The sequence below is a fragment of the Dicentrarchus labrax genome, unplaced genomic scaffold (assembly GCF_905237075.1).
Source record: "Dicentrarchus labrax unplaced genomic scaffold, dlabrax2021, whole genome shotgun sequence".
Lineage (NCBI taxonomy): Eukaryota > Metazoa > Chordata > Actinopteri > Moronidae > Dicentrarchus > Dicentrarchus labrax.
The window spans coordinates 554222-573568 of NW_026136714.1; the positions used below are offsets into that span (position 1 = coordinate 554222).

A 19347-nucleotide genomic window follows, 5' to 3' on the forward strand; every position below is an offset into this window, starting at 1 on the left:
AGTCATTTCTGAAGGGATCCGTTGACCTCTGACCTCAAGATATCTGACTGAAAATGAGTTTTATGGTTACCCAACCCCATTATGCTAATCACATACAGTATAAATGTGTTATTTTAGTGTATTTTAATATTGGGACTGGGGTCCATAAACAGTGTTTGAATTACATGAATTGGGAATTACTGGAAATCTGAAACACAAACTTAATGCCACCCCAAAAACATCTGGACACGCTCCGGTACATCCTGGAAAACCTGGAAAAAGATCAACATTTAGAAGCTAGTTTTCCAGTCATTGAAACACCTGGAAATGTATTAAAATGACCAAATAATCTATGTTTTACTGGATATTGTTGTGTTTTATCCCCTCACTCAGATGGGTGTGTATTTAGTTTGAAACTGTTGGTGAATAAACTGTATGACACTTTAAACACGTTCACCAGATGCAAACCTTCCGGCATCAAGTCTATTTTTTCCAGAGCTGCAAGCGAACATCTCATATCTGCACACACAGCAACACATTCGTTGTTGCTGTGGTTGATAAATAAATGCACAGTGATGTTAACTGCAAGTGCAATTAACACGTTAAATTTCTATCAGATTAATTGTCCTGTAGAATAAAATGAATTCTACTTGATTTGAACTGTTACTGATGAGCTTAATGCAGTTTATGTGTCCGTAAATTAAGTCCTGGAAAAGGTCCTGGAAATGCTTTCTTTAAAAGAGAGTGTGCTGAGTTGCTGCAGGTGAAGCTCACCCAGCCTGCAGTGCGACCAGAGACATGAATAATAGATAAAAACCTCAAGACATGCAGCGACAGCACACAGCGCAACATTAATATACTGGAAGGGACATTTTGACAAGAACTACAAACAGAAAAAAAAGGGGCTCAAATGTAAACACCTTTTTTATTTTTCTACAGTCAACTTGGCGAAATATTTTGTTCACTTTGTTAGACAAAAAAAAATGCAAATGTGCATACTGAATTCAATAATAAATTTCTCTCTTTGGCATGCATAAAAATTGCTTCGACAACACAGATGTGTGGAACGTTACCACAACTACAATCATATCGACACCGACGTACAGTACAGGTGATCACATCCCCTGTAAATACAGTCCGCATGAGTTATTCCTACTGAATGATCTCAGACCTGAAGCTTAAAGGACCAGTGTGCAGGATTTAGTGACATCTAGTGGTGAAGTTGCAGATGGCAACTAACTGAATACAGCTCTGTTTGGAGGTTTGTTGGGACCCACAGGGACGTGTAATGTTATTGCTTTTACTACCTTGATTGCTCGACGCCTTATCCTAAGTACAGGTGAAATTAAAATTGTTATTTTAATCCTTCAAGATCACATTCTCAGTTATATTGTTTCCTAATTTAACAATTTATGCTAACAAATGTACAAAAACTCAATTTCTTTGTATTTTTATATCAAAATTCAATCATTTTATCTTCCTGTAAAACAACAATGTGATGCGTGCTATCCTATAACTGCTTGTTTTTACAGGAAATACATAAATACGATGAAGCAAACAGATCTCTGATTTCTGTTTGTTGTTGACTTTAACTAGAAAAAGGTCAGTTGTCCCGTTTCATACTAGACGGCTTAAAGAAATAATGTTTAATTTAAAACTAGAGAATATTAAGTTCACAGAACAAGAACGTAGTCACTGCAGTTTACCTTTGTTGGCCGGTTGAACCTTTCTAACTATAAAACCAGCTCATCATAAGGGAACAAAAACACAAATATTCCCATATTCAGGTGATCACACACCAATGAAAACATACCTATGAATATTATATTACATTACTGACAATAGATCCTCCTAAATGTTACACACTGGACCTTTAAAGACAGTCTGCACACACAGCTTACAGGAGGCTTTAAATACTGTTTCAGTTGCTGTCAACCTGCAGACAATAACACAGACACAAACGTATATTTCAGAGTTCTGCTGCGTCTCTTCATTGCGAGTCAGACAGTGATGCTTTTATAAGACTGGACCGGCACAGTGAAGAATCACAGATGGTCACACAGTTACATTACAGGTGTTATATTGCCACACAGGTTCCTGGGCGGAGCACCAATGTCACACGAAGGACGAACAATTTCTATTATAACACCAACTGTGTGGAAACGTACTGAAACACTGATACAGGAAGTCTCTCATCCCGACTCTGTTACATCAAAGGCGACTTTTTCTTTTCTTTTTTTTACCATGTAGACATTTTAATCCAATAAGTTATTTAAAAAAAAAAAAAAGTTTAAACTGGTTATAACGAACGTTTTAAGTAACACAAACATTCTTGATTAAGCAGATTTTACTAGTAAATTTAAGTGACAAATTTAAGTTTTCACTGTACAAATAAAAATTACAAAATTAAGTCAATGCCACTTAAAACTACTAAAGTTACTTGATCAAAGATGTTCTTTGAACTTACAAAATTAAATCGGTTCTACTTAAAATTGACAGTTTCAACAATATTTTTAGTTAAATTAACGGGAATACATCGGAAATTTGAAATAAAACCAACAAAAACATTTTAAGTTAAGAAATATTGATTAAGCAGCTTTCAATAGTAATTTTAAGTGAAACCAAATTAGTTTTTTATGTTACAGAAACATTCCTGAATAAGTACTTTTAACTATGTTTTTTTTTTAACTGTACGAAATCATTAAGTCAGTGTCACTTAAAATGACTAAAGTTACTTGAACAAGGATGTTTTTAGAACTTAAAAAATGTAGTTGGTTCTACTTAAAATTTTCAATGTGATCAGTTTCAATGTTTTTTTGATTTAAACGAGCTTATCTGGTTTAACAGTGGGCGATAAGTTATTACAGTTTTAGAAACAGTTTACATCGAAACTTTTAAGTAAAACTAACTAAATTTTTTTAACTTAAGAAATATTATTGAGTCAGCAGCTTTTACTAGAAATTTTAAGTTAAACCAACTTAGTTACAGAAACATTCCTGATTAAGTACTTACAAAATTAAATCAGTATAACTTAAAATTACTGAAGCCACCTGATCAAGAATGTTGGTTCAACTTAAAATGTTAAATGTAATCAGTTTAAACTGTTTTTTTTTGTTAAATGAACTTATCTGGTTTTTACAGTGGAGTATGAGACAAGACACCAGCAATCTATCCACACAGGAAGTTATTTAGTGAGAATTAAAGTGCAAAAACATAAGTCGGACAATCATCAGCTAGGCTACAGCAAGTTCTGCCTCAGTTGGAGACGTTTTCAGGAAGAACACTTATTGACTGAAAGTGTGAGGTGACTCCTCGCTCCGTTAACATTCGAGGAGGTTTCATTCCAGTGTCATTCAGATTCGTGTGGCTCAGAGATCTCGGCGCGTCCCGTCCTCGGTTGTTTATACTTGGTCAAGTACAGAGAAGGACAACGGCTTCACATTCAGGACCGATCATTTCCCGATGTTAGCGAGACATCATTCGTACGAACTCTGCGAAAAGAGAGGGAGGAAATAAAAGTTCACAGAAGACCATAAAGTCGATCAGAGAGAGAGAACTTTCTGGGCATGTGAGTCTTCAACCTGCATTTCTTCTAATGGCCAGCAGGGGGCAGCTAATTGGTTGCATAAAAGCTCCAATAGTATTGAGTCTTATGGAGAAATGATCCGACTTCTCAGTTGATTTATGAGCTCAGTAAACAGTTTCCTGATGAGTTTCTGGTCTCAGTCTCTAGTTTCAGTCTTCTTCCATACAGCATGATGTTCATTTAGTAACTGATGGTCCCATTTAGAGTAAAACAGACCATAAAGCAGGGTATGCTTTAGGGCGGGGCTACCTTGTGATTGACAGCTCATTCTCAGTGAGTCCGTCCAGCTCAACGCACCAAACTCGTTTCAGAAACATATTTTACTGCAGTGGTTCCAACCTTTTTCCTCAAGGAAACCGTTATCCTTTAATAAACCGACATACTTAATGTATATTTCATATTATATTAAAACTGTACAATGAACCCAAACTGTGAACTCACTAACTGCAGGAAGTTTGTGTAAAACAAGAGATTTGGATGAATTTTGAGCAAATTATTTCCTGATAAGGGCAGGATTATGTCTATATTATGTATTTTTAAAAATTTTAAACAATCATACAGACTTATTATGTTTCTTTTTTGGCAAATTCAGTGTTTAGGTTAAACAATTTTCTTTACCTTTACTTTTCTTCACAGAAGTGAACTAAATGCTGACATATTGGCCAACTGTGTACATTTTCTAGCACACCTTAAATTAAAGAAAGGTACTAAATGAACATCATGCTGTATTGAAGAAGACTGAAACTAGAGACTGAGACCATAAACTCATCAGGAAACTGTTTACTGAGCTCATAAATCAACTGAGATTGGCTCGTTTCTCCATAAGACTGAATGGTAATGGAGCTGCCCCCTGCTGTTCATTACACATATTGCAAGTTTATCTTTCAGACCCTTCTTTTTTAGGGAAACTCTACATAGTGTGCCTTTAAATAAGTTTTTTTAGGTGGTTTACCTTCAAAGTCAACAAGTCCGTCACCATTCAAGTCAACATCCCTCAGGATATCTTCTACTTCCTTCAGACCAACCTGGAAACAAAAGGTCGGTGAGTATTCATACAACAGTTTAAAGACTCTCTGTTGTCTCTCTGATCTGATCTGAATCTCACCTGCTGGCCCAACAACTTCCTCATCGCATCTCGGAGCTCAGATGTGCTGATGGCACCGTCTCCGTTGGTGTCAAACTGGGAACAAAAGGCGACATTAAAAGTGTAAATAGTAAAAAAAAAAATCTCACAGCATTAAAACCAACTGTCTCCGTCTGAATCCAGAGGCTCTTACCTCTCTAAACGCGTCTTTTAACTCTTTTATCCCGATCATGTCTGCGGTTTCGGCGAGGAGTTTTGGGCCCATCAACTCTACAAAATCCTCAAAATCAACATGACCTCCCACTTAAGGAAAAACAGATTGTGGCACAGAAGTTCAAACCACGACACACACACAAGATAGATTAATGACATATAGGTGCAATGGGCAGTTAAATACTTACAGTTCATGTTTATCTGTTGACTCAGTTCGATCAGCTCCATCTCAGTGGGCATGTATCCCATCGTTCTCATACAGTTCCCGAGGTCTTTACAGCTGATGAAACCGTCCTTGTCCTTGTCAAACTCTTTGAAAGCGTCCCGCAACTCTGTTGAGCAATTCAAAGTAAAAAGAAATATAGTTATTTAGCAAATATAATACAGTTTCTACAGGTTTTAACAGGCTAAATTTAAGACTTTTTTAAGAGCATTATTAATGTAATTTAAGAGCCAAAAGCCTGCAGTTCCTCTAACTGCCACTAGAGGCTCCAGCAGTGAGTCTCCATAAGGTCTCATATTAAAATGTTCAACTTTACAGCAGAAATAAACATATTTACACCCTTTTTCCTCGTTCGTGACAACTGTACAACTCACCTGTTTAAATTATATCAAGGCTTAAAGTTATGTTTAATTAAGGGCGTGGTTGAGTTGAGTGACAGGCGGCTGTTTTCAGTAACGAGGCTTCGTACGGCTCCAACCACGCAGTCTGGACTACCAAGATGGCGACTTCACTGAAACCCCTTTTCCAACATGCACAGCTACTAATTTCTCACATCAGTGTTTAATTTATAGCATCAACGTTACGATAATTCATAACATTAATCTATGTTTGCTCGGGTATTGGTATGACGTTTATCCACACACGTGCTGGCTCGGTTCGGCTCGGTTCAGCTCGGTTTGATCCACGATGGTTGAGATATCTCAAGACTGAATGAAAAGATTAACACATTTAGCTTTCTATAAATTCTTCACAATAAAAGTCAGCGGTTATTTTGTCATTTGCAGGCTTTTATTATGACGCAGCAAAACCAGGAAGCGTTTGGTTTTCATCAGCAGTAACTGAACCCGACTCCTATAAAGCTGAACGCGAACACGAAACAGTAAAATAAAGTAGATATCTGAAGGAAACTGGGACGCAGGACCTCAGAGATTCAGTCGGAAGATACAAACGTACAGAGAGCTGAACAGACTTATAGAAACGTCCGTCTGAGGGGTCGAAAAGGTGGAAAAGCTTTTCGACTTTAACTTAAAATCACATTTAAAAGTGAGACTGAAAAAAGCAACTTCATACAAATTAATGTCAATAATCCAATTAATGTTTAAGACCTGAAAAAAATCATATTTAAAACCTAAAACTTAGATTATTTGAGTTTTTAACTCCCTGCAGACTCTGTATTAATAACATTTTTGGCCCCACGTGTTTAAATATGCCTTCCTTTGTTTTGTATCTTTAAAATACATTAAATACAAGAAAGAGAGAACATTAAAGAAACTTACCGTCCATCTCTTCTGGCCTCAGCTCTCGGTCCTGTTGAGAGATAACAATCAATCGCTGATCAAATTCACATGAAAAAGCAGCATCATAACAAACTCAGAGCGTGCAAACACACCACCGACAGCGCCGAGACTCGAATGATGCCCAAACCTAAATCAGAGTCCTCCATAACAATCAGCCTCCTCGTGAACCTCAAACTTGAAAAAGTCTGAGAGGTAAAAGATGAGAGAGAAGAGTGAAACTGTCTCAGTGTAAAGAGGCCGATCTCTATCGAGCACGAACCTCAGAGTTCACAGAAGAATGCAGCGGTTTGTTCTTCCAGCGCTCGCTTACAATGAACGCAACCTTTAAAGGGCAGAGAGTGAGGCAGACATATCCCAGAACCCTCAGGGGTTAACAGCAGGAGCCGCGAGGAAGTCTAAACACAACAGCGTTCGTGACGTCAGGCGAGAAGAAACGTCTGACCAGAAACCAACACCAGAGAGAGAGCATCAATCAATCAATCAATCAATCAATCAATCAATCAATCAACATCACTGTAAAACCTGACAACACATCCTAATTAAAGAAGTAAGTTTATATAAATTAATCCTCTAAACTAATTAAATTGCTGAAGTTTGTTTTCATTTTCTTTAAGTTGACTTTATATAATTATATAAATATAAACATTATACTGCTGTAAAGCTTTTAAATTTTAGTTTATATTTCAGTTTATTAATCATCATAAACCCAAATGTGCATCCAAATAATCCTCAACGATCCCCTAAAGTGTAAATATTTTAAACTAATTGGCAACCATTTTAATAATCAGTTAATTATAAACTAATTATCATACGTCAGCTGTTTTAACAGTTTATGTAATAATTTGCTTTAATGGAAGAAAAATTAGTAAATTTAACATTTGTGTAAAGATGCATTTAAGTGACTTTATCCAGATAAATTCAGTTCAATTAACTGAATTCAATTAGTACAAATTAACTTAATTGACCTAAAGTGACTTTAATAATAAATACTTTAGTTATTTGACTTAATACACAGTTTAATCGGTTTCCTCAAACAGTTTAAGTTGAACTTACTCATCAGGTTTTATAGTGTAACAGGTTGTATTTGATCAACGGGAAGTTGTTCCTCGATAACGCTCTCGTATCTGTAAATATGAAGCTACAGCCAGTTAGCCTAGCTCTGCCTGAGGGAAACAAAATCCGCTTATCAAACCCGACAAATTTAATCTCTTTTCTATACACGACGAACTCCAGGAACTATTAGACTGTGGTAGATGGAGTTTGTAACCGGGCTAGCTGTTAAGGTAAGTGTTCTCAATCCCAGGCCGTCACACACAGACGCGAGTAGTGTTCAGTTAGTTGCAATCTGCCACTTCTCCACTAGATGGCACTAAGTCCTAAACACTGGTGCTCAGGCTCCAAACCTGTGTGTCCCCTACTGACAGCAGGATACCAGAGAAAAGCAGCAGGAGTGGAAATAATGAACTATAGGCCTTTTTCACAGCGGCCATTTTGACCTGAAATAGTAGGGTAAACAACAAATGAGACTAATTAAAGTTTATTTTAGTGAATGTTTCCAGTGAGCCGACATGCAATTAATTAGTGTCATTGGTAACAACTGTGTTTACCCTACTATTGTAAACCCTACCCTACATGTAAAACAGGCTGCTGTGAAAAAGGTCTATTATGATAGAAACTGAAAGCGACAGTTGTTGTGGCAGCTTGTTTGCTAATGTTAGAACTCTAATATAAATACAGACAGATAAAGATGTGGATAAAGAAAAGGATGTTTGTCCAGACTTACGTACAGCCTGCCTGCACGTGGCCATGCCTTTACTCAGGAAGACACAGGTTTGCCCGAGTATGTTGCTCACGAGAACGTAGTTTTGTGTCACGGAAACAATCGAGTCCCGATAAGGCCCGAGATACCCCGCCGGGCCCATCTGCTCACAGGACAGCACCCCTCTGAACCTCCTATCAGCATCCTGGACCATCTTCCAGAGGGGTGCAGAGACAATGTTAGACATCAACAACTTCTGTGAGAGAAATCTGTACGTTTACGGGTTTTTTCCTGTTTATTTTACAGAAGTATCCTGTGAGTTTACACGTCTAATGTAAAATAACGTGAAAAATCTGCAACTGTAAATAAAATGACAAAAATGTCCTATTTTTCCAGATAAAAAGATCAAAATACATGATTTTGTTGCAGATATTTACTATTTATTTAATAGATTAAACTGTTAAGTTCAAGTTTAATACTTTTTTCTAAAATTATGTAAAATTAGTGACAATTAACAGTAAAAAAAGAGTATTTGTTGTGTAATTTTACATGGATTTGTTTGTTAATTGACAGATATTTTGTATAATTCTGGAAGTTTTAAAGACAAAAACGTTGAATAAATGTTGTTTATCAGTGTATAAGTATTGGTCAACTGTCAAAATACAGTTTATCAATCAATAATTACTGTAATTTCACAGATGATTTTTATTAGTTAAAATTCTGAATAAAATCAGAAAAATCCAATAATAACAGCACTCTACTGTAAATTTAAGCTTTATTATTTGTATTATAGCAGTGTTCACTTGTATTTATAGCTTATTTAATTGGTTTTACAGTGTAAATATGTTTAATTAAACATTAAAAATGTGATTTTACGTAAAATTAAACCTTAAAAACTGTATTTTAATTACAGATAGTTACTGTATTCTTACTTGCAAGTTGACTGTATTGAATTTTTTCTGTGTCTAAAAGTATTTGTGTGTGTATGACAGAGAGAAACAAAAATATGAAAACATGGAAGGAAGGTAAATGCATCAATAAAACGGCGCGTTGCCAACTTTCCACTCATCCTTCATAACAGTTTACTCGCCACGTTTTAGGTACTGGCACCTCACACCTATACACTGTCACAGGAACAGTAAACACACTCAGAAGCAGAGGAAAGACGAGCGAAAGCTCCGGGGAACATTAAAGACGTCTTCTTCTTATTCTCTAGAAAATAGTTCCTGTCGCACTCTGCCAGAGTCTGCAGCCATTAATCTAAAGTGTTTATACAGAACGCACTCGAGGGCCAAACACCAGCAATAAGTTGCAGTTCATAAAGGAATTTCCATCACAAACCACCAACGTTAAACAGATATTAAAAACTAACCACGAGTTCGATCTGTAGGCTAATAATCGACTAACTCTTCATGAAAACATGGCAGAAAATGCAGTTTTCAGCCTCTCAGATATGGAGATTTTACGGCTTTTCTCTTATTAAATAGAGAAGAAAGAACAAATGCAACTGCACACAATTATGTAAGATTTAAACAAATCTAATAAGACTGAGAAACACAATCATACTGTTCTCAGAGGCCATTTTAATCATCATTAAAGTAATTTTCAAGCCAATATATATGGAGATTCCTCTGTTTTGGAGTATTTGGGGTTTAAACTGACAAAACAAGACATTTAAAGACGTTCTGACATTTTAGAGACGAACGATTAATCGATTAATCTATAAAATCTAGTTGCACGACTGACTTTGAGCAAAAACAACAAATAAAACTGCAAAATTAAAAGTAATTTTTCTGTTTTCAGCCGCTCAAATATGGCGATTTACGGCTTTTCTCTGCTATTAAACAGAACATATTTGAGCTAACGTCTGAAGACATTTTATAGACTAATGATTAACCGATTAATCTAAATAATTGCCATTAATCGGCAGTAGTTGCAGCCCTTATTAAAACTCTGAATATAATAATATCCATTTTGAGGACATTTTAAAAATAATTTAAGTATTTTTTATGCAAAAAAGGCAGAAAATGCTGTTATTGTAAAGGAGTGTCTCACACAAACAATGCACGGAAAAAAAAGGTTTAAATCTTTCTGGGTTTTTAAAGAGCAAAGTTCAGAGAATAATCCCGAGAGAGACACAATCCTACCGTTCTCAGAGGCCAGTCGAAGCAGTTTCCCATACCAAAAGAGAAAAGCGGCACTAAAAAGGACCATGAGGACTTTTTCTCCTTTAAATTTGCAGTTTGGACTTCGAGAGGAGCGCAAACTCTGGTTTCAGCAAGACCCATGAAGACCGGGGACGCTTAAAACCTTCAGCTGGTGGAAACAAAAACCGTGCACGGTGCTCTGAAGTGAATGTAAGTAAATGAAAGTAGCTGCAGCGACACTCAGAAAGAGGCTGAGACACTGAATGAGAGAAGAGAGAGAGAGGGACGACGGCCAAGCAGAGAAAACAGAATTATGCCTATTAAAGGAAAAGAGGGTCGATCTGCTGTCTGAGAGATATTTCATGAGACTGTCACACTGACCAAACTGTTATTCTGTGAACATCACGGACACTTCGGCTCATTCACAGGCACCAAACACCAGAATAAACACCAGAATAAACACCAGAATAAACAAGAATAAACAAGAGAATAAATGAGAAAATAAACGTGAGAATAAAGAAGAAAATAAACAAGAGTAAGAATAAACGGGATAAAATCTGTAAGTTTACGGGGTTTTCCCGTTTATTTTCCCGTTTTTTTCTGTATTTTTTAAAATACAGGAAAATAATCATAAAATTACAGAAATTGCCTGAGTTTATGTGTCTAATGTAAGATAACGTGAAAAATCTGCAAATAATCATAAAATATCTGCTTATGCAAAGAAGAATTCACATGTAAAGATTCAAATACTTTTGTTTTGCAGATATTTACTCTTTATTTAATAGATTAAACTGTTAAATTCAAGTTTAATACTGACAATATGTTTCTAAAATTACGTAAAATCAATCATCAAGAGTAAAAAAAGGATTTGTTGTGTAATTTTACATGGATTTGTTTGTTAATTGACGGATAAGCATCTGTCAAAATACAGTTTTTATCAGTGAAAACAGCAATAATTACTGTAATTACACAGATAATGACTTTTATTACAGTTCTATAACTTAATGACTTTTATTACAGTTCTATAACTTTTAAAATAATAAATATGAAATAATAACAGCACTCTTAAGTAAATTTAACCATGATTATTTGTATTATAGCAGCGTTTGCCTGTATTTATAGCTCATTTAATCGTTTTTACAGTGTAAAAATATTTAATTAAACATTAAAAAGCCCCAAAAAACTACAGAAAAAGCTAAAAAAACTGTATTTTAATGATATAAAACGTCTGTATTTGCACCTGAAGAGTGACCTCTGCTGCAGGGGTCACACACACACACACACACACACACACACACACACACACACATTGTTTGCTGTTTCTAAGCTGTGAAAATCTGCAAGTTTACAAGAACACAGTGTAATGACCTATTTCCAGTCCTCCTCAGCTGCACTCTCACGCTCGAGTGTTAGAACAATTTGTCAACCTCGAGATTGCGTTTGAATTCAGAGATTGCACTTTACATTCGTGTCATGCTTTTTGTTTTACATCATCCTCCGCAGGCGAAAGACAAGGTCGCCGCGACCTACGGACGCCACACGGAGAGAACGACTGCGAGAAGAATACACAATGTTATCACCAAGTGCTGCTACTTGTTTGATTAAAGGGTCAAATTTCACTTCATGGTTTTAAAGTGACAATAAAAATATCAGTTTAACTCTTTAAGATCACATCCTCAGTTATACTGTTCCCATATTTAACAGTTTGTGCTACAAACATTCACAAAAACCTCATTTTCTTTGTGTTTTTATATTAAAATCCAATCATTGTGTCTTCCTGTAAAACAAAATGTGACACAGTTTGACGACAGCGGTACCGAGGGGATTTATGGGAGTTTCCAGATGGACTTGTTGCTAAAAGAAGCAAACTGTCGCTAACAGTAATGTTATGTTGCATATCCCCTTTGTGCCTGCGTCAGCGTTGTGGTTGTCTGTCAGAAGCTGTCATACATTGACTGTTGATCCAGTCTGGAGCCACATTGTTACCATCCACTGTTTAGATCTTGGTGCTTTTTAACTCTAGATTTGAACCGGATTTTTAAGGTGGAACTGCTTTATTCAGTGTTTTTATTGATTTTAATCAGCAGGTCTGTTTGTTTTGAAGAGGAGGAGACCTCTGTGGATAATTCGACTCTGAAAGAAAACGACTCCAATGATCCAACGCTGCTTCACCACCTCATCTTAGTGCCTCAAGTGTTTCCAGATTCACTCAGAATATATTGTTCCAAAGGCACTGAGTGTATTCCTCCATCCAGCTGTCTCATCAAAGACCTTCTTTCAGGCCACGCTAATGTTTTCACAGAGCTGCTCGCGGACTGACTCACAGGTTATTTGTAGAATAAGCCTTTCATACTATGAGTACACGCCACAATGGGTGATACCGAGCCTATTTTACGACTTCCTTTCAGAAAACGTACGTAAAAAAAAAAAATCACCTCCTGATTCGGGATTGAAGGCCGTACATGGGAGAGCATGGTATCAGCAGCCGTGTGCGTGAGGCTTTGTGAGGGTTTGTGATCTAAAACTGGCTCCTGATAAGATCCGAGAGCTTAAAATAGAAGCTGAGGAACATCAAACAACCGATTGAATAATGAATGTATATAAATACGTCTTTATATTTGCACATCAGAGATCTTTCCACCTCTCTCTCTCTCTCTCTCTCTCTGTGTGTAGTGGAACATTTTATCTGCCGCAGCACTTCAATAAGAAAGGAGGTGATTGAGAAGGTCTGTAGGAGGGGAGAGCTGTATTTACAACTTACATAAGAACGTGTAGAGGAAGCGTTTTCCCTCGACAGCCCGTCCAGAAACGCCCGCAGGCTGCAGCACAGAGCGCATTAACAACCCGTGTACTGACTGTGAAACAGGACAAACATCACCTCCACGCTGATTTATTAAACAAAACGTCATCAAAAGAGAGATGTCAAAGTGATCAGTGGAGCCAGAGGTTTATTTATTACTGTGCTTCAGTAGGATGACACTGAGCATCTGCAGCCAGCAGGGGGCAGCGCAGGGGAAGCTTAGCTCAAACACCGATCACACGCAACGAAATGTGCCTGGAAAAAGCTCCAAAATGAAGATATTTGACCTCACAATCATTTTATTACTCTATAACTTGTTTTATTTAGACATTTTCAGCCATTTTTCTAAATAAATGTCTGTTTTCATTTGAGTCTAAAGTTTATTTGACACCAAACAGACGTTTCCATCGTCTAGATCCGCCCCTGATGAGCTCTCCCGAAAACAAAGTACTGACAATACATTTCTGTATCTTTATCATCAGCAATCTGTTCTTGATGTTAAATGACCTAAAATCACTCCACCTCCTGTTAATGACGCCCACATAGAGGCTCTGCTTATCAGTGTTGGGCAGTAACTCATTATATCACAGTAATAATATTACTTCTAATATCAATCAATCATTAGTTTGGAAATATTCACATTATTTTGATTTTAACAAACAAAACAGGAGAGAAAATTACATAATTACTCAAAATAATGACTCGAATATTAAAGAATTAGTGATAAAATTCCAGTTTTGTTCCATTTACTTATTTTCTTTATGTTATACTATAATTCTTAATATTTTATAGGTCATGAATCCTCATATTCCCAATTACAGCATCAATTTTAAATGACGCTCAAAGTGTAAAGATTTGATGTTTGTTACATAGAAAACTCTTAATAATTATATTCAGCAGCTGTAAGTAATCTCATTACTCTGATTTTAACAACAAAACTGGATTTTAATCATCATTAGTCTGAATTTTGGGGAGATTTTCCAACTTTGTGTGGAGTAGCAGAGAAGTAATGTAACTAATTACTGTTGGCAGAGAGTAATAAAAAGAGTTGTGAGTAATAAATTACATTTTTTGAGATTTAATTGGAAATAAATGTGGATTAAATGTGTAATAAATGTGGATTATTTCTCCTGCAGGGCCTCACCTGTCCGAACAGGGAGTTGAGGATGGTGCGTAAATTGATGTCGGATGCAGAAGAAGCGGCGCTGGACCTCCGGGAGCGGCGGGACGACCTGCTGGACAGCGGGACCAGGGAGCAGGAGGACGGGGACGGACTGCTGGCCCCTTTCAGCTCCCTCGGCTCGCACAGAGGAGCCCGGTCGTCGGTGCTGTCCGACAGGGAGGGCACCCTGGGGACCGGGCGGGAGTGCGTGTGGCAGCGGCGGGGGTGCTCGGGTTCAGGGGCCGCCGGCGGTGGACGGTCCTCCCGGTTGTGCTTCCTGCGGTGGTGGTGCCGGTGTGCGGGTTTGTTGGAGGACCTGCAGCGCTCCCTCACACCCCGGCCCGCCTCCCCGTTTGGCTCCTGCGGTTCGGGAACTTGTCCGTGAGGGGCGTGTGACCTACACTTGCCCCGGGCGGCGGCGGCGGCCGCGGCGGGGTCCGGGCTGCCGACCAGGGACGGGTGGCACAGGGGTCTCCGCGCACTGATGTCGCACTCGGCCGACCAGAAGGACTCCTCGGCTCTGCTGCTGCTGCTGTGCAGTGCGGCGGGACGGTGGTGGTGCTGGTGCTGATGCTGGTGCTGATGCTGCTGATGGTGATGCTGACTCCTCCGGCTCTCCGCGGTGCGTTCAGGGAGCTGTGTTGGTCTCTTCACCGCCGCCGCCGCCGAGGAGGAGGAGGATTTCAGTAAGGAGGTCGTGGATTCAGATTTTGTAAAGGAGGAGCTCATCGCTGCGGATGTGGTCGAGTGTGTGTCGGTGGGTTGATCGTCGACATCACACACCGTGCTCCCTCCACTGTCGACCCATCGTTAGCTCATAGCAGAGGCTGCCCGCCGTGAGTTCAGCACCTGGTTGCTGTGCGGCAGCGCGGCAGGAGCGCACACGTCGATGCGGAGCGCGTCACCTTTTCATTGATGCTCTCCGGCTCCGTGGCAGTGACGTGGGTGGGGACGGTAGTAAGAAGTTTTCCATGACAAACACAAACCGAAGAACACATCAGATACTGCGGAGCACAAAGAGGAAACCTGGCCTCAGGAGGAACTGTTAATGAAAGATAATGAAGATGGTTGATCCAGAAAATGTCAAATTACAACTAAATAAAGCCAAACTGTCGTAGAGCGAATGAAAGAGCACAATGTGACAATAAAATAATATGATGATGATATAATGATAACTACTTAGAGCATCATCTCATAATAATGACTCAATAGGTCTACCTGCTGCAGAGATTTTTACTTATTTGGTCATTAATTGAAGATATTAAGTCACTATTTTGAGTGTTAAGTCAATATTTTGACATATTAAGTCAATATTTTGAGATATTAAGTCATTATTTTGAGATATTAAGTCAATATTTTGAGATATTAAGTCAATATTTTGATATTAAGTCAATATTTCAGATATTAAGTCAATATTTTGAGATATTAAGTCAATTCAGATACTAAGTCAATATTTTGACATATTAAGCCATTATTTTGAGATATTAATTTATTTTTGAGACATTAAGTCATATTTTATATTAAGTCAATATTTCAGATATTAAGTCAATATTTTGAGATATTAATTCAATATTTTGAGACACTAAGTCAATATTTTGAGACATTAATTCAATATTTTGACATATTAAGTCAATATTTTGACATATTAAGTCATTATTTCGAGATATTACTTGCTGCGGTTTTAATTTAAGATATTAGTCACTTTTTGAGATAATAAGTCAATATTTTGACATATTAAGTTATTATTTTTAGAAATTATTTTTTTAGATTTAATTTATATTAAGTCACTATTTTGAGATAATAAGTCATATTTTGACATATTAAGTCATTATTTCGAGATATTACTTGCTGTGAGATTTTTACTTATTTAGTATTAATTTAAGATATTAAGTATTTTGTTTTTGAGATATTAAGTAATATTTTGACATATTATGTCATATTTTGAGATATTAAGTCAATATTTTGACATATTATTCATATTTTTGAGAAATAAAGTCATATTTTGAGATATTAATTATATTTTGAGAAATAAGTCAATATTTTGAGAAATAAAGTCAATATTTTGAGATAGTTACTATTTTGAAATATTAAGTCATTATTTTGAGATATTAATTCAATATTTTGAGACATTAAGTCAATATTTTGAGATAAGTCATTATTTTGAAATATTAAGTCAATATTTTGACATATTAAGTCATTATTTCGAGATATTACTTGCTGCAGAGATTTTAATTTAAGATATTAAGTCACTATTTTGAGATAATAAGTCAATATTTTGACATATTAAGTCATTATTTCGAGATATTACTTGCTGTAGAGATTTTTACTTATTTAGTCATTAATTTAAGATATTAAGTCACTATTTTGAGATATTAAGTCAATATTTTGAGATATTAAGTCAATATTTTGACATATTATGTCATTATTTTGAGATATTAAGTCAATATTTTGACATATTAATTCAATATTTTTGAGAAATAAAGTCAATATTTTGAGATATTAATTCAATATTTTGAGAAATAAAGTCAATATTTTGAGAAATAAAGTCAATATTTTGAGATAAGTTACTATTTTGAAATATTAAGTCATTATTTTGAGATATTAATTCAATATTTTGAGACATTAAGTCAATATTTTGAGATAAGTCATTATTTTGAAATATTAAGTCAGTATTTTTAGATAATAAGTCAATATTTTGAGTGATTTAAATAAGTTTTTCCCTGTTTAGGAAACTTTTTTATACAATGTTCTGTCTGTATTATGTCTAGTGGAGGTCAGGTTGCTTTAGATTAGTAATAACCAACCCAAAAGGTTTTGGGTCAGTTAAGATTCTACGCTTCACTGGAAAAAACACCTCCGTGCTATTAAAACAAGCCACAGTTGAAATAAGTATTTGTACTGTGATTTTACATGGATTTGTTTGTTAATTAACAGATATTTTGTTTAATTAAGGAAAGTTTCACAACAGAAATGTTGAATAAATGTTATTTATCAGTGTATAAGCATTGGTAAACTGTCAAAATACAGTTTTAATCAGTGAAAACAACAATAATTACTGTAATTACACAGATAATGACTTTTATTACAGTTCTATAACTTTTAAAATAAGAAAAATCAAATAATAACACTCTTCTGTAAATTGAATCCTGATTATTTGTATTATAGCAGCGATCGCCTAAATTTATAGCTCATTTCATAGTTTTTACAGTGTAAATAAAGATTTTATATAAAATGAAAGCTAGAAACTGTATTTTAACAGTTTACAGTAAATTGCTGTATCTTTATTGTTATTTTACAATATTTTCAGCTGCCAGAATCTTACCGTTGTGTTTTCACAGTGAAGCTTGAGGCCTACAGATGTGGATGATCAGACAGATGTGGATGATCAGACAGATGTGGATGATCAGACAGATGTGGGGCCATATGTTGTTGTTATTCAGCACTTTAGTGCTTCAGGCTTCGTCCTCCAGAGGCACTGCAGGTCTGACAGGAAGTAACTGCTGAGGAATAAATATAGATATTACCCGTTTACGCCTCCTGGTGCTACGACTGCAGAGCTGCATCCAACTGATGATGAGTTTATTCTGTCCTCTGGTTTCATGTATTGATGAATGTGTGATCAATACCAGTGTGGCAGCTCTGCAGAACACTTTATCCTCACTGGTTCAACCTCCTGCAGTTTGTTTTCATCAGTAGCTCTCAAGCTTTTATACATTGTACCCAGTTTTATTTTGAAAAACTCACCTCTCTCCTCGTGTCACTTCCTAGTTTTGGCCATTTTCCCGCTCCCATTAGTTTCACCTGTGTGACCCCTCACCTGTAGCTGTGAGTCCATCCTTCTCGTTATGTTCCTGTGTTTCCTTTTGAGCTTCTTCCACCCAAACCTGTCTACCTGCTCTACCTGCACTGGTTGGATGCCTCTATGGTAAAGTGCCCTCGAGGGGGCAACAGGGGCGGATCCAGAGAAATATTCATGGGGTGTAAAGAGGGTTGCAGCTGATTTAATCAATCATATATATCAATATTTGCTTGGAAAAGCCTCCAAATGAAGATATTTGATAAGATATTAACTTAAAAACATTATTATGGCACATTCGTGAAGCATTGAATAGAAATATCGACATTAGAAATCAATAAATTGACTTGAACTTAAGTCTAAAATGTGACCATAACAGATCATTAAATTAATTTCTGCTTTTATTTTTAAAATTAATCCACATTAAAGTGTTAAATTTGACACCAAACTGTGGGTGGGCAGGTGTTTTCTAGATCCGCCCCTGCTCAGTGGGGTCACATGGCTCATTATTTGCCCCCAGCAGGTCAATCTGACCCTCGATGGATTATATACAGTCGTATCTCTCTGGTCCACCGGGAGGAACAATCTTACACAACAACAAACCATTATATACAATAAAATGTCAGTTTTCTCACAAATATACAGAAACAACAACTCACAAATATTGTTATTGCTATATACGGAAGCCTATTGGTGCCATTATTATTATTATCATTATAATCAATAACTTTCTCATTATTTTTGAGATACTAAGTCGTTATTTTGAGAAAGTTTCTCATTATAATCACTCACAGAATCATTTGTTTCATCACATTGGCACCAATAGGCTTCCATACAAACCAGATGAGTTCATTTAACAAAAAATTTACAATTTTAAGTAAAACTGACTAAATTTTGTAAGTTATTAAATAAACCTCCTTGATCAATAGTTTTAGTAATTTTAAGTGATTTGTTGAAATTTGAACATTTTAAGTCACACAAACTTAATTTTTTAAACTCAAAAAGATTCTTAAAGCAGCGTTTAATAATAATTTTAAGTTACACTAACTTAGTTACAGAAACATTCCTGATTAAGTACTTTTTACTTTTATTTTCACTGTATAAATAAAAATGATAAAATTAAGTCACTAAAATTATTAAAACTACTTGATCAAGGAGGTTTTTTAATTTAAAATGTTCAATTCAGTGTTTTTGAGTTAAAATAAGTTATATAAATAACAAAATCATCCTGAACTGTGACATTATTTTAAACTCTTTAGAAATAATTAATGAGGATTTTAACAAACGTGTGAAATCTGGA

The 19347-nt window shown here is 36.2% G+C and overlaps 1 protein-coding gene across 4 annotated transcripts; it reads right to left on the reverse strand.

Annotated features, from left to right (window-relative positions):
• Positions 1–885: 885 nt before the first annotated feature.
• On the reverse strand, positions 886–19280 carry cabp1a (calcium binding protein 1a). Of its 4 annotated transcripts, XM_051423139.1 has the most exons (9): positions 17574–19280; positions 14234–15293; positions 8171–8356; positions 6363–6393; positions 5051–5194; positions 4843–4952; positions 4671–4745; positions 4518–4590; positions 886–3470 (listed from the first exon to the last, which is right to left on the reverse strand). In XM_051423139.1, the coding sequence occupies exons 2-9, from the start codon at positions 14978–14980 to the stop codon at positions 3445–3447; spliced, it is 1392 nt and encodes a 463-aa protein (XP_051279099.1). In that variant the 5' UTR covers positions 14981–15293; positions 17574–19280; the 3' UTR covers positions 886–3444. The 4 variants fall into 4 exon arrangements, with proteins under 4 accessions (XP_051279099.1, XP_051279100.1, XP_051279101.1 ...); XM_051423140.1 differs by lacking the exon at positions 8171–8356; XM_051423141.1 differs by lacking the exons at positions 14234–15293; positions 17574–19280 and adding an exon at positions 10290–11108.
• Between the last annotated feature and the right edge of the window lie 67 nt (positions 19281–19347).

Bases quoted from the DNA above. Each gene is read 5' to 3' on its own strand.
- cabp1a (XM_051423139.1), bottom strand. From the start codon at position 14,980: ATGAGCTCCTCCTTTACAAAATCTGAATCCACGACCTCCTTACTGAAA. The intron at 6,394-8,170 runs GTACGTAAGTCT...ATCTCTCAACAG, and splicing joins TGGCCACGTGCAGGCAGGCT to GACCGAGAGCTGAGGCCAGA. The intron at 5,195-6,362 runs GTAAGTTTCTTT...ATTGCTCAACAG, and splicing joins GAGGCCAGAAGAGATGGACG to AGTTGCGGGACGCTTTCAAA.